This window comes from Nuphar pumila, chromosome 3, assembly GCF_984573655.1.
Source record: "Nuphar pumila chromosome 3, dmNupPumi1.hap1.1, whole genome shotgun sequence".
NCBI lineage: Eukaryota > Viridiplantae > Streptophyta > Magnoliopsida > Nymphaeales > Nymphaeaceae > Nuphar > Nuphar pumila.
Genome location: NC_143251.1, coordinates 48,812,869 through 48,825,852, shown reverse-complemented (window position 1 = coordinate 48,825,852; position 12,984 = coordinate 48,812,869). Strand labels below are relative to the sequence as shown.

At 39.2% G+C, this 12,984-nt stretch overlaps 1 protein-coding gene across 1 annotated transcript; it reads left to right on the top strand.

The window, feature by feature from the left end:
• The first annotated feature begins 224 nt into the window (after window positions 1-224).
• Window positions 225-587, top strand: LOC149842849 (cysteine proteinase inhibitor 5-like). Its single transcript, XM_090000745.1, has one exon. It carries the CDS (start codon window positions 225-227, stop codon window positions 585-587), a length of 363 nt encoding a protein of 120 aa, XP_089856871.1.
• Window positions 588-12,984: the final 12,397 nt, after the last annotated feature.

Sequence of the window (12,984 nt, the reverse complement as noted above, 5' to 3'; positions counted from 1 at the left end):
AAAAGTCATGGTCATCCCAGATAACTTGTAGCCACATTTTTTCTGGATGGTCGACGCCATCAACATGCAGTATTACGTTTACATGTTGGTTGAATATGACGACACTGTCCTATAAATATGGGGCCATGAAATATATGGATATCACTCATCCATTCATCTTTAATCCTTCCAAGATCAGTTCCTTTCCATCAACTCGTTGTTTCTAAAGAGTTCTCCTAGTAGTCATGGGACGCTTCCTTCATTTCCTTGTGGTGACAATGGTGGCAGCAATGGCCATGTCTGCCACTGCTTATCCTTCCAAATCATATGGTTGGGTTCCTGTCCCGAATGTTGAGGACGGACATGTACAATACTTGGGAGAATTCGCTGTGAAAAGGTACGATGAACAGAATCATGCTTACCTTAAGTTCATAAAGGTGGTGGAAGCAGAAGTACTAGATCGTGGCACCGAGCATTACACATACCGATTGGTCATTAAGGTTCACAATGGCTATGTGGTAAAGATTTACAAGAGTGAAGTCTTCCAAGATCTGTCGGTGCCTGGCCAACCCCCTGTCCTCAACTTGGGTTACTTTATGCCACTGTAATTAAAGATGAGGATTCAGCATACACATGCTTCTCAAAAGACTTACAATTAACATGTCCTAATCTGGCATGACACAAATAATATGGGTCAAGCATATAATCTGAAGCAGAATAAACTTTATTCATTAGATTCATCTTGAACAACTCATTGGTGGCATAGCCTTTGTCAACAAACTTATGGTTCTTCGACACTATAATACTGTTAGATTTCAATACAATTTTAAAACCACAAGTTGTAAGCAAATAGTCAGATACAAGAATTTTCATGATGGTAGGTACATGATATACATTTTTGAGGATTAAGCATTTCTCAGAGGTGAAATGAAATTCCACACTCCTTTTTTCATTAACCTTAGCATCATGTTTATCACCCATATAGATCATATGGTGTTTCCCTACAGTTTTGTATGTTTTGAACAAACTTTTATCATTGCATGAATGGATTGTTGATCAAGAATCTACAAACCACCATTTATCTGAATTGATAATAAATATCTCACTAACGATAATCACCAGGTCATCATCGGGTTTACTAGCTTTACTGCCTTAAAAATTTTCTTGTATCGACATTCTCTCACATAGTGACCCAATTTTTCACAAGTATAGCAAGAAGCAGTTTTTCTCTTTTTAGCATCAAATTTGAATTTCTTGTTCTTGTTCTTAAGTCTGGGTTTAAACCTTGGTTTATGTTCATGTTTACCTTAGCTTGAACTTCTTTCATATCATATTTCTTATCTTGAGATCGAGCTTCCTCCTAGATTCTAAGAGGTTGAAGAAGTTGTTTGAAGGTAAACTCTTTATTCTTATGTTTCAATTCATTTTGATAATCTTTTTAAGATGAGGGCAATCTCTCAATGATTGCAGCCACCTAGAATGATTCATCAAAGTTTATACTCTCAAACTTGATTTGATTAGCCAAGATATGCATCTCATTGACTTGACATAACAATGACTTATCATCAAAGAATTTAAAATCCATATATTTATTAATCAAAAACTTATGATTTCGTGCATCCTCTATTTTGTACTTGCTTTTAAGGGCTTCCGACAGTTTCTTTGTTGTGTTGACTTCTGAGTAGAAGTCAAACAGGGTGTCGGAGAGTGTATTCAGTATGTGCCTGCAACACACGAAGTCATTCTATTTTCACTTTAGTCTCCTGCGATTTTCAGTAATGGTTTTGTCTTCTCATTCTTCTTGATAGTCCTCTGTGAGCACGTATGCCACTTTTGCTATTGTGAGAAAATTGAGTATTCTATGTTGCCATCATTTGAAATTGGTGCCATCAAACTGGGACAACTTGGGCAACTCCTCATTTCCAACCTTCATAGTTGTCAATTGCAGAACTATCGCTTGAAAATTGTTGAAAATTTTATCTTAACTTAGTGGATTAGGCTACCTGTTTGGGCGGGCGGGCGTGTAGGCGTGATGAGACACCAGAAAAACTCAGATCACTAGTCATTGTTGGAAGGCAGCTCCCTGTTCCTCTGCTATGTTTTTTGCCTCACGTCACCTTTCTAAGGGGGGTAAGGCACAATTTTTGTGCGATCATATGGCACTTGATCCGAACTCGACTAACAATATTTCTAGGCTCATAATTATGCAGGTTCTGCATTCTCTGCATGCATTTAGATCTTTGACTTGGTAGGCATTGCAAGTTTCTTCTTAGGTTGTCATTGTTCTATGGCCAAGTGTGAACACCAAAATTTCAAAAATTCCCTTTTTGCCCCTGGCCTCCACCTCCGGAGTAATTGGGTCAATTTCTAATCAACTTCTGATTAATTCTCGGATTCATTTCTTTGTTAAAGATCTGAAATCCAATTTCATTTTCTATATTTTACCCAATCTCAGATCCAGATCAGATATTCAAATTCAATTCTGGGCCTGGATCTTCTATTTTCAAAAATCCAAAATCAATTCTCTGTATTGGCTCAGGTATTTTATCCAGATCCAATCTCCATTTGGATCCATTCCTCTCATGTTTTCTCAATTCGAGATTCAAACTCGATATTTACTTAAAACTTCGTATCCAGATCCATTTTGAAACTCATTTTTTAAAAATTAACTCTGTTATTTCAAAAACTCTCTTTTTGTAAAATCCTCATAATTTCAAATTCAACACTTTCGTAAACTTTTCAAAAACAAAATCTCATCTGGATCTCATCCCTTAATTTCCCCGCATTTCTCTTACATTTTAGGTTTTCTTTCAAAAAAATGCAAAGGGAGCAAAATTTCAGAAAATAAACCTTAGGCTTTTAAAAAACCTTGAAAATAAAACCTTCTTTCTGAAAATTTTCAAAACTATGAGGGACCCCTTTTGAAAAATTTGTAACGGTCTCCTCTTATATAAACCAACGCATGGGAGGCTCTCAAGCATCGATCATTTTTGCATAGAAGCACCAAGCCTCACAGCTAGCTCTCCCTCTCCCCTTCCTTTTCCCTATCTCTTTCCTTTTTTGTCTGAAGGAGATCAACCCTGCAACAGTAACCACGGTAAGAATCTCTCTCCTTCTTCCTCTCTCCCTCTTTGCTTGAGTATTTCTTCTTCTATTGATGGCATCGGCTTTCTATTGAAGCACAATATGCAACATTGATCTGCCTATAGCAGTATCAATCTGCATTTTGCAATAGGATGTTGAACTTTTTCTTTTATTATTTTTTTCCCTCTTTTGTTTTTGTGATTCCTTGTCACATTTCTGTGATTTGTGTTCTAAAGATGCTATTCATCTTGGCGATTTGCATTTTTTGAGATAACATTTCTGCGATTTGTGTTCTTCTAAAGATGCTATTCATCTTGGCGATTTGCATTTTATGAGATAACATTTCTGCGATTTGTGTTCTAAAGATGCTATTCATCTGGGCGATTTGCATTTTCCGAGATAATATTTCTATGATTTGTGATCTAAAGATGCTATTCATCTTGGCGATTTGCATTTTCTGAGATAATATTTTTGTGATTTGTGATCTAAAGATGCTATTCATCTCGGCGATTTGCATTTTCTGAGATAATATTTTTGTGATTTGTGATCTAAAGATGCTATTCATCTCGGCAATTCGCATTTTCTGAGATGATATTTCAGCGATTTGTTGTTAATGTATATTCTTGATCTAACGTTAGCATTATTCCCTCTCATCCATATTAGATCCTTACCTCATTCTGTATTTTCACTTCCATTTTCATCTGATCAAGATTCTCATCTCTGGTGAGACGATCCTGCAATTATCATCCAGCATCATGCATCATTAGTTCTCGTATTTTTGCATCATGTAAATTTTCTTCTGCATCATTGAATTTTATTTTTCTGTAGTTATTTTGATCCACTCTGGATCTCTGTTTACATGGCTTCTGCATCCTCGTTATGGCACTCATTTGCACCGTATATCTCTCTGCATTTACGCATTCTATTGGCTGCATCTTTGCATCTTCCATTTTAATTCATCTTCGATATCGTGCATTCCCCATGCCTATCCCTGGGATGCCTCCACCTACAACACCATTAGAGCCTGTAAGGGAATCATTTTCATCCACTGAACCCACCTCATCCTGCGCATGCTCTGTATCTTTATCATCTATGCAATGTCCTAGAACCCTCTGGATTACACGATACCCATAAGTGTGCTTGGAAAGAGCCAAAACTTGGCCACAGAAAGCTGAAATAATGAATTCAATCTTATCAGCAGCTCAACAACTTCAGGTGCCTTTTGGATTACACGACAACTATACATCTGAGAGCTCAATTGTAAAACATGCCTAGTGAGCTGCTTTGCAAGTTCTTTCCTCTGTTCAACACTCCCATGCTCAAAGAATTTCTGAATCACATAATTTCCAAGGACATTTGTCATTAATGTAGAAGCATGTGGGAGAACTTCTTTAAGGACCAATGCCTTCTCCTCAGCATTACAGTTTTCTAACTTTTGGTGAATAAATTGGCTACCATGTTGGTCAGCACTGAATTCAACAATACGACCAACTATATCAGATAACTCGAACCTACGAGCCTTAATGGACTTCAACTCTTCAAGGAAGGAATGTTTTGGATCAATAATTTTGTCATTTCCTCTTGAACCCTGCCAGCCAGAATATGCACCTAAACTTCTACTAGAGCCTGCTGGAAATCTTCTATTCTTATTTTGTCTCCTCCACAAACTTTGTGCCAAACACTGATGTTCTTGGAAATAATGGACTACAAAGGGGAGAGGTTGGAAATGGCATCACTAGATCCATACCAGGAGGACTCCCATAATAACTTGTAGAAACAAAGGGCCATTTTCTAGAGTTTGGGATGGTTATGGCTCCTGGCTTGACAAATTGAGCCTTTTTATCTGCATTGTATGCAGCCAGAGAAGGGCCTTTCTGTGTATCAAAAGATTTAATATTGTTTTCCATAGTACCTCCTCTATATGCCATAGGGTCATACTGAAGTCCCGCAATGTATGCTTCATCCATGGGAAGAGGCAAATGAAGGAGAGGATCACCATAAGATGGTTGCAGTGACAGCCCATCTGCGCACCAGAGTTTCTATTTCGGCATCTGCGCAATGAGTGTCACTTTGCATTTCCACAACATTTGCACATCTTTATGTTTGAATGCCTGTGTATTTGTCGATATGATTCTCGGATCTATGCTAGCATGCCTTTTAAAAGCCTTTATTGCATCTCATCACATCGCAGCCGTGCATTTCAGCCATGCTTCCTGCATAACCTGTACCTTCAATCACAATATATATATTTGTATTATGCCCCCCCCTGCATTTTAGCCTTTCATCACACTGCATATGTTGTGAACCTGTATATTCCAACACATTACCAGTGACTATTCTCTGAAATCACTTTGCAAAGATCGGTTTGCAGTGGTCGATTCGCTGTGTGCAATCGGCTCACTGCAAACCAATTTGCTACTAAGTGGTTCATCAATTTGCTATTGCCAAAAAAAAAGGAACCCACTGACTTGCTGTGCAAAATCCATGTTGATTTGCTATGTAAGAGTCACTAATTTGCTGTCATTAAAGGCAATTTGTCAACATGTCATATACAATCAATTTGCTGCAAATCAAGTTGCAGTTGCTGAAGGTAAGTTTTGCTGTTGTTAAAGGCAAATTGTCAACACGTTATATGCAATCGATTTGTTGCAAATCGAGTTGCTATTGCTAAAGGTAAGTTGCTGTTAAAGGTGAGTTGTCATATACAATCAATGTGCTGGCTGAGACTGTTGTGGTATGCTAACTGGAAGCATTCGAATGTGCTGACTGAAATCAACTTGTTGGCACTGCTGATGTTGTCAAACTCCATTCGTTGAGACTACTGGAAGTGACTCGCTGGATTCAACTAGTCTTCATCAGTCGATCCATTATCACCTAGATAGCATCATGCTGACAACAGGTCCTCAGTAGTCCCCCTATGAAATCCATTGATATATCGTTCGACTTTCACTCTGGAATGTCCAACAACTGTAATAATCCACCAGGCCTCTAGTACTTGATCTTAACTTGCTGGCAAGTAAGACATTGAGACGCAAACTCTACCATGTCCTGTTTCATCTCATTCTACCAATAAGTCTGTTATAAGTCCTTGAATATCGTGGTGATACCAGGATGAATGAAATACTTCGATCAGTGGGCCTCACTCATCAACTCCTCTTGAAGAGCCTTTAGAACCCACCATCTATCATCGAACATAATAGTCCCATCTTCCTCTCGATGAAACTGCACATTCAACTTCAGAGCACTCTCATACAACTTCTTAAAGTCTGGATCATCTGACTGTAATGACTCAATATGATATATAATCTCGAGTTGCGCTCTTATCCCTACATAATAGATGTGTCTGACTTCATCTGCAAATAGTTGCCACTTAACAAATTCCTCAAGTAAATCCCAACCTCATCCAATCAAGCTGACGACCGAAACCAAAGTATTCCTATTCAGTGCATCAACTACCACATTCACTTTACTCGGATGATAAGTGATGATAAACTCATAATCCTTGAGAAACTCTAGCCACCTGAGTTGTCTCAAGTTTAGATCTTTCTGCGTGAAAATATACTTGAGACTCTTGTGTTCAGACAAAACCTCAAACTGCTCCTCGTATAGGTAATGATGCCAAATATTCAATGCAAAGACAATGACTGCTAACTCCAAGTCATGCGTCAGGTAATTCTTCTTATGCACCTTCAGCTGTCGAGAAACATAAGCAATCACATTTTCATGTTGCATCAAGACATAGTCCAGTTCGATTTCTACGACATTGTTGTACACTACAAAACCTTCTGATTCTGATGGTAGCATCAGAACTGGAGCTGAGGTTAACCTCTTCTTCAGCTTCTAGAAGCTCTCTTCATAATATGGCATCCAAACAAACTTCACCCTTTCAACAACTTTGTTATTGGGGTTACTACACGAGAGAAGTCCTGAATAAATCTATGATAATATCCAGCCAATCTCAAGAAACTCTTGATCTCCATAGCCGTCTTCGGCTGCCATTAAGACAACACTGCTTCCACCTTTGTCAGATATATCTCTACACCATTCCATAATATAACATGACCGAGGAACATAAATCTATTGAGCCATAATTCATAATTTGAGAACTTAGCATAGAGCTTGATTTACCTTATTGTTTCTAGCACAATCTATAAATGCTCTATGTGTTCCTCCTTACTTTCTGAGTAAATCAAGATGTCATTAATAAACACTATCACAAACTGATCCAGCCATAACTGAAAGACTTGATTTATCAAGTCTATAAATGTTGTTGGGGCATTCGTGAGTCCAAAAAACATCACTAAAAACTCATAATGCTCGTATCTGGACCAGAAAGTCATCTTTGAAATGTCTTCTTCCTTGATCAGTAATTGGTGATATCCTGAACGAAGGTCAATCTTTGATAACACCTTCGTTGTGCACAACGGATCAAACAGTTCATCTATCATGGGCAACAAATACTTATTCTTTATTGTCACCTGATTCAACATGTGATAGTTAATGCAAAGTCTCATGGATTTGTCCTTCTACTTGACAAACAAGATTGGTATACCCCAAGGTGACACAGTGAGTCTGATAAACCCCTTGTCAAAAATCTCATATAATTGCTTCTTCAGCTCTATGAGCTCGACAGGTTCCATATGATATGATGCTCATAACACTTGTGATGTGAACCTAAGAGAAAAACCAATTATAGAGGTAGGAGAATCCAACCAAAGTGCAAGAAGAAGGAACCCACCTAAGTTCGGTTGAGTATCGGATCACAGCCGCCAGGTCCGATAAGTGAGCAGCAAGGTTTTCGGCCAGCATAATGAACAGGGCAGGGTGATCAGCACCAAGCAGAGGGAAGTGGCAATATTAGCACAGTTTCAACAGGGCCTTTAAGAGTGTTGACAACAGGAATTGAAGTGTGGGTCACCCGGTCTTTGGCGCCAATGAAAAAGTCAACACTGTATATACTATTGCATTTGTACAAAAATCATTATTTAAGTTTTTGATTGAGAAATAAAATTCTGATTTTCGTTTGGTTCTATTTGGAGACTGGCCTCTACGAGAGGATCGACTTTTGTTAGTTCAATCTATGAACTAGTGAAAGATTTACTTTCTTCCACATCATCTTTCTTCTTTGTACTCCTTTTATTTACCAAATTCAAAGTCAACCGAATTGATGAGTTAAAGAAGAATTCTGGCAATCGGATTCTACTTCTGTGAAAGCACAGTAGATCAGTCGATTGATCCAGTGTCGTAGCAAGCCAAAGCAATTTAACAAAAATGCCACACAGAGCAAGAGTTGTGCAATGTTCAAGATGAATCATCGAGCAATCTAGCTCATGATCGTCTTGATATTGCCAATAGATGAATGCACTCACACATTCAGTTTGCTAAGCTTATGTTAGATCTTAATAAACTGCATTTATAGTTGGAGCCTTACATTCACACTGCACCTAAGCAACAAGTTTGTGCATTCTATCGACAACTGTGAGCTTCAGATCTCAGCCTTAAAGCATCTGACATCTTTGAGCTAATTGCTCATAACATTGATTTCGTGCATTCAGTTAAGTGCATAAACACTTAACTCCTTTTCTAGCTCATTATACTGTGTTGTGGCGCGCTTGCTTGTTTGCAGGGACAACATACCATGCAAAGGATGTACTTCTTTATTGTTGTGCACTTCAGATCCTATAAGCCCAATTGAGCATTGCCTGGGCACGATAGTGATTCGGTGCCTATGCACGATAGTGATTCGACGCCTATGCACGATAGTCCTTCAGCGCCTGTGCACACAATCTCTCAATTCCTACATGCATTTTAGCCGATGATGCCTGCGTGTGTAATTGTTGGAAGTGCTTGTGCGGACCTGTCTACTAGCGAGTGTGAGTGCCAAGCGGTCATGTGCCTGCGAGCACCTCATAGTAGTGCTTAGTGTGGTAGGAATCCTGGTGCTATTGCAACAATTGGTATCAAAGCCATGCCACCGAAAGTGACACCGCTTAAGGAGATCGTGTTGGAGCAATTGTAGCAACGAGTTGATGAACGCTTTAAGGAAACCACGGTCTGAGTCGCTTCATTAGAAAGCAAGCTGGAGCAGCATGATAGGCCTAGAAGTCCAGATCACTTCATTGCAGTAGAATCTCATCGATCTGTTCATGAATTTGAAAGCTCAGCTTAAGGCCAAGGGTAAGCGCCAATAACAGTTTGATTGTTCTGTAAACAAGCATGTGTCTGATGCGCAATCGCCTGGTGACATAGAGATGGCAGTAGACCCATTTGTGGCTCATGCGCGGGAGGTGCATAGCGCATAATACCATACACATGATGCACCAATGAAATAGCGCACAACACACCTATCGTTGATGCACAACAACGCTACTCACCTGTGCACGATGTGCAATGCGAAATTACGCACGCGCGCTACACACTGACGCGTGATGCACGAGGAGTGGTTAGCACGGGTGAGCAGCTACACAATGCACACTACACTGTGATGCGTGATGCGCACGGTGCTGTTTGCGTAGGTGACCATACGCACCATGCGAGAGATAGATTGTCGTGTACGCACAGTGCATGCGACAATCCGGGCTATGCACGCCATGATAGACCTGAGGAGTTTACTCCAATGTGCGACCGCTTTGATGAGAATGCCTTTGAGCAAAATGAGGAAATGCAAGGATGTGAGTTCACGCCCGAGCATGAAATTGGTGTCCAAACATATGGCCAACATGAAAACTTCAATGAAGCAAATTTACCTAGACCAGTCAAGCTTCCATTTTCGACATTCACGGCCAAAGAGCCGATGGAATGGTTGTATAAAGCACGGAAATTTTTCATAAGCCACAATATGAGGTTTGATCACATGGTTTGATGCGTCGTTATGAGCTTTGAAGGTGAAGCTCTTCATTGGTTTTGTTGGTTTGACCAACGACATGGGTACCCTACTTGGGACATACTTGAGCATGAGCTTCTCAAGCGATTTGGACCAACTCCATACACTAATCATGGCATAGAAATGAAACAACTTCGCCAAGTGGGATCCATCCAAGTGTACCAAGCGTAATTTGAGGATTTGTGTTCTCTTTGTGGGGAATGGAATGATGGTGCTCTCTTGAGCACATTTCTTGGTGGATTAAAAGATGATATCCGTTATGAGCGCTTAGCTAAAAATTCGCATACACTTGAGGAGTGCTATCTTCAAGCTCATATTATAGAAGAAAAAAATAAAAGAATGCATAGTTTTCACAAAAGCTCCATAAATGCCAGTCACAACTCTAAGTTCTTACCAAGGCCTACGTCAAATAAAGGGGTTTCAATTTTGGGGATCTAATGACCATAAGGCAGAGCACATCTCTACGGAGGAGATGGATGAATTGTGAAGAAAAAACTTATGTTTCAATTGCAAGAGCAATTGGATGCCAGGTCATAAATATAAATGATTAAAGTATTTGATAGTAACCAACAATGAAGATGTTGGAAGAAGGAAAGACTATGGAAAAATTGGACCAAGAGGAAATTGAAGTAATTCAAGAACCAATTGGCCAATGTTATGCTTTGGGAAGCAAATCATCTCCTAATTCCATCCAAGTTTCCAGCACTTTATCTGATAAGAAAGTGGATGTTTTGATTGACACGGGTCTACCCACAACTTTGTGAGAGAGGACTTAGTATCTAAGTTCAAATTTTTGCCACACAAGCATCTAAAGTTTAATGTTATGGTCGAAGATTAATCTTCAAAGATAACATTTCAAACTTGATTTGTTTGTATTGCCTATGCACGGCACCAACATTGTGTTAGGGATGTGTTGGCTTCCCTCTTTAGAAAGTGTCATATGGAACTTCACCAATATAGAAATGTCATTTCCTAAAGCGGGCCGACCAATGATTTTAAGAGCTAACTCTACACAAGATGGCGAGATGGTTGATGGCCAAGAGGCCATTAAAATTTTTTGGGCTACTCATATAGCTTTCTTATGTGTGGCACAACCTATAGCACCAAAAGATGAGTCCAAGTTGAAAGGCATTGTTCTACCGAACATGAGTAAATTGCTTGGGTCATATATGAATGTTTTTGAAGAACCCAAAGGGTTACCTCCTTCATGCACTCAAGACCATCACATACCTCTTATTTTGGGGCAAGGGCAGATTAGTGTAAGACCATATTTGTATGCTTTTGCACAAAAGAGTGAAATTAAAAAATATTAGTGCAAGAGATACTTGCCAGTGGCATCATCCACCCAAGTTTAAGTACCCACTCATCACCGGTTCTTCTTATGTGTAAGAAAGATAATACTTGATGGTTTTATATCGACTATAGGGCATTGAACGAGGTGACATTTTAGGACAAACATTCATTTTTGGCAATTGATGAGTTATTAGATGAGTTATTCGGGGCTAAGTATTTTTCAAAGCTTGATTTAAGAGCCGGATATCACCAAATCTGAATGTCTAAGGAGGACACAGAAAAGACTGCTTTTTGCACACATGATGATCATTATGAATTCTTGGTTATGCCATTTGGTTTGACCAATGCGCCAACCGCCTTCCAAAGAACTATGAATGACATCTTTCAACCTATGTTGAGAAAATTTGTGTTGTTATTCTTTGATGATATATTGGTCTATAGTTCTAATTGGGAGGATCACCTCAAGCATATGAAGATAGTGTTGAATGTGTTAAGAGAACATACCCGCTTTGCCATATGAAGCAAATGTAGCTTTGGTCAAGAGAGGTATCTTAGCCAAGGTGTGAGTGTCGATCTAAACATGATTGAAGCCATGTCTAGTTGTCCTACTCCGCACACTATCAAAGCCTTGAGAGGTTTCTTGGGTATTATGGGGTACTATCCCCAGTTTATTCGACATTATGGAATTATTGCCTAACCTCTTACTTCATTGTTGAAAAAGAATTCGTGGGGGTAGAATAGTGAAGTCAAGCAAGCTTTCCAAAAGCTTAAGCAAACTATGATAGATGCGCCGGTTCTTGGTTTGCCCGACTTTGATAAATTTTTTGTCTTAGAGATTGGTGCTTGTGACATTAGGATAGGTGTTGTCCTAATGCAAGAGCAACATTCATTGGCATACTTAAGCAAAGCTCTTCCGAGAAAGAGCAAAAGCCTTTCTACTTACGAAAAGGAACTTCTCACCATTGTCTTAGATTTAGAGAAGTGGAAACCATACTAACTTGGGAGACATTTTCTAATTCAAACGGATCATCAAAGTCTCAAGTATATTTTGCAACAACGAGTCGCAGCTTCTCTCCAACAAAAATGGTTTACCAAGCTCATGGGTTATGATTTTGAAATTAAGTACAAGAAGGGTATTGAAAATGTAGTAGCCGATGCCTTGTCTAGAAAGATGAAAAATGACTCTCTTAGTCATTTCCAAAGTCACTTGCACATTTGGGGAAAGATTGAGCCAAGCTCAAGATAAGAGTGCAGAGATTAAAAAACTTATTCAAGAGTTGATAGAAAACTCTGCTAGTCATCTCTTTTACTCGGTGAAGGGAGAAAAGTTGTATTTCAACGATAAGCTTATGTTGCCTAATGACTCTCCTCTACTTAAAGATGTTTTGGAACACTTCCATAACTCAAGAGAGCGAGGACATGAAGGTATGCACAAAATTTGTCAAAGAATCAAATCTGAGTTATATTGGCCCTGAATGAGGAAAGACATAAGAAATTATGTGCAGGAATGCCAAGTTTGTCAAGCAAACAAGTATGAGAGAATTCAACCTCCCGGATTACTCCAACCTTTGTGCATTCCTTAATAAGCTTGGACCGGCATAAGTATGGATTTCATTGAGAAGCTCTCAGTTTCTCAAAAGAAAGAGGTAATCTTTGTGGTAGTAGATAGACTCGCGAAGTTTGCTCACTTCATCTCCTTGCCTAGCACCTATTCGGTTCAATTGGTGGCAAGATCATTTTTGCAA

Coding starts and splice junctions, on each gene's coding strand:
- LOC149842849 (XM_090000745.1), top strand. CDS start 225: ATGGGACGCTTCCTTCATTTCCTTGTGGTGACAATGGTGGCAGCAATG.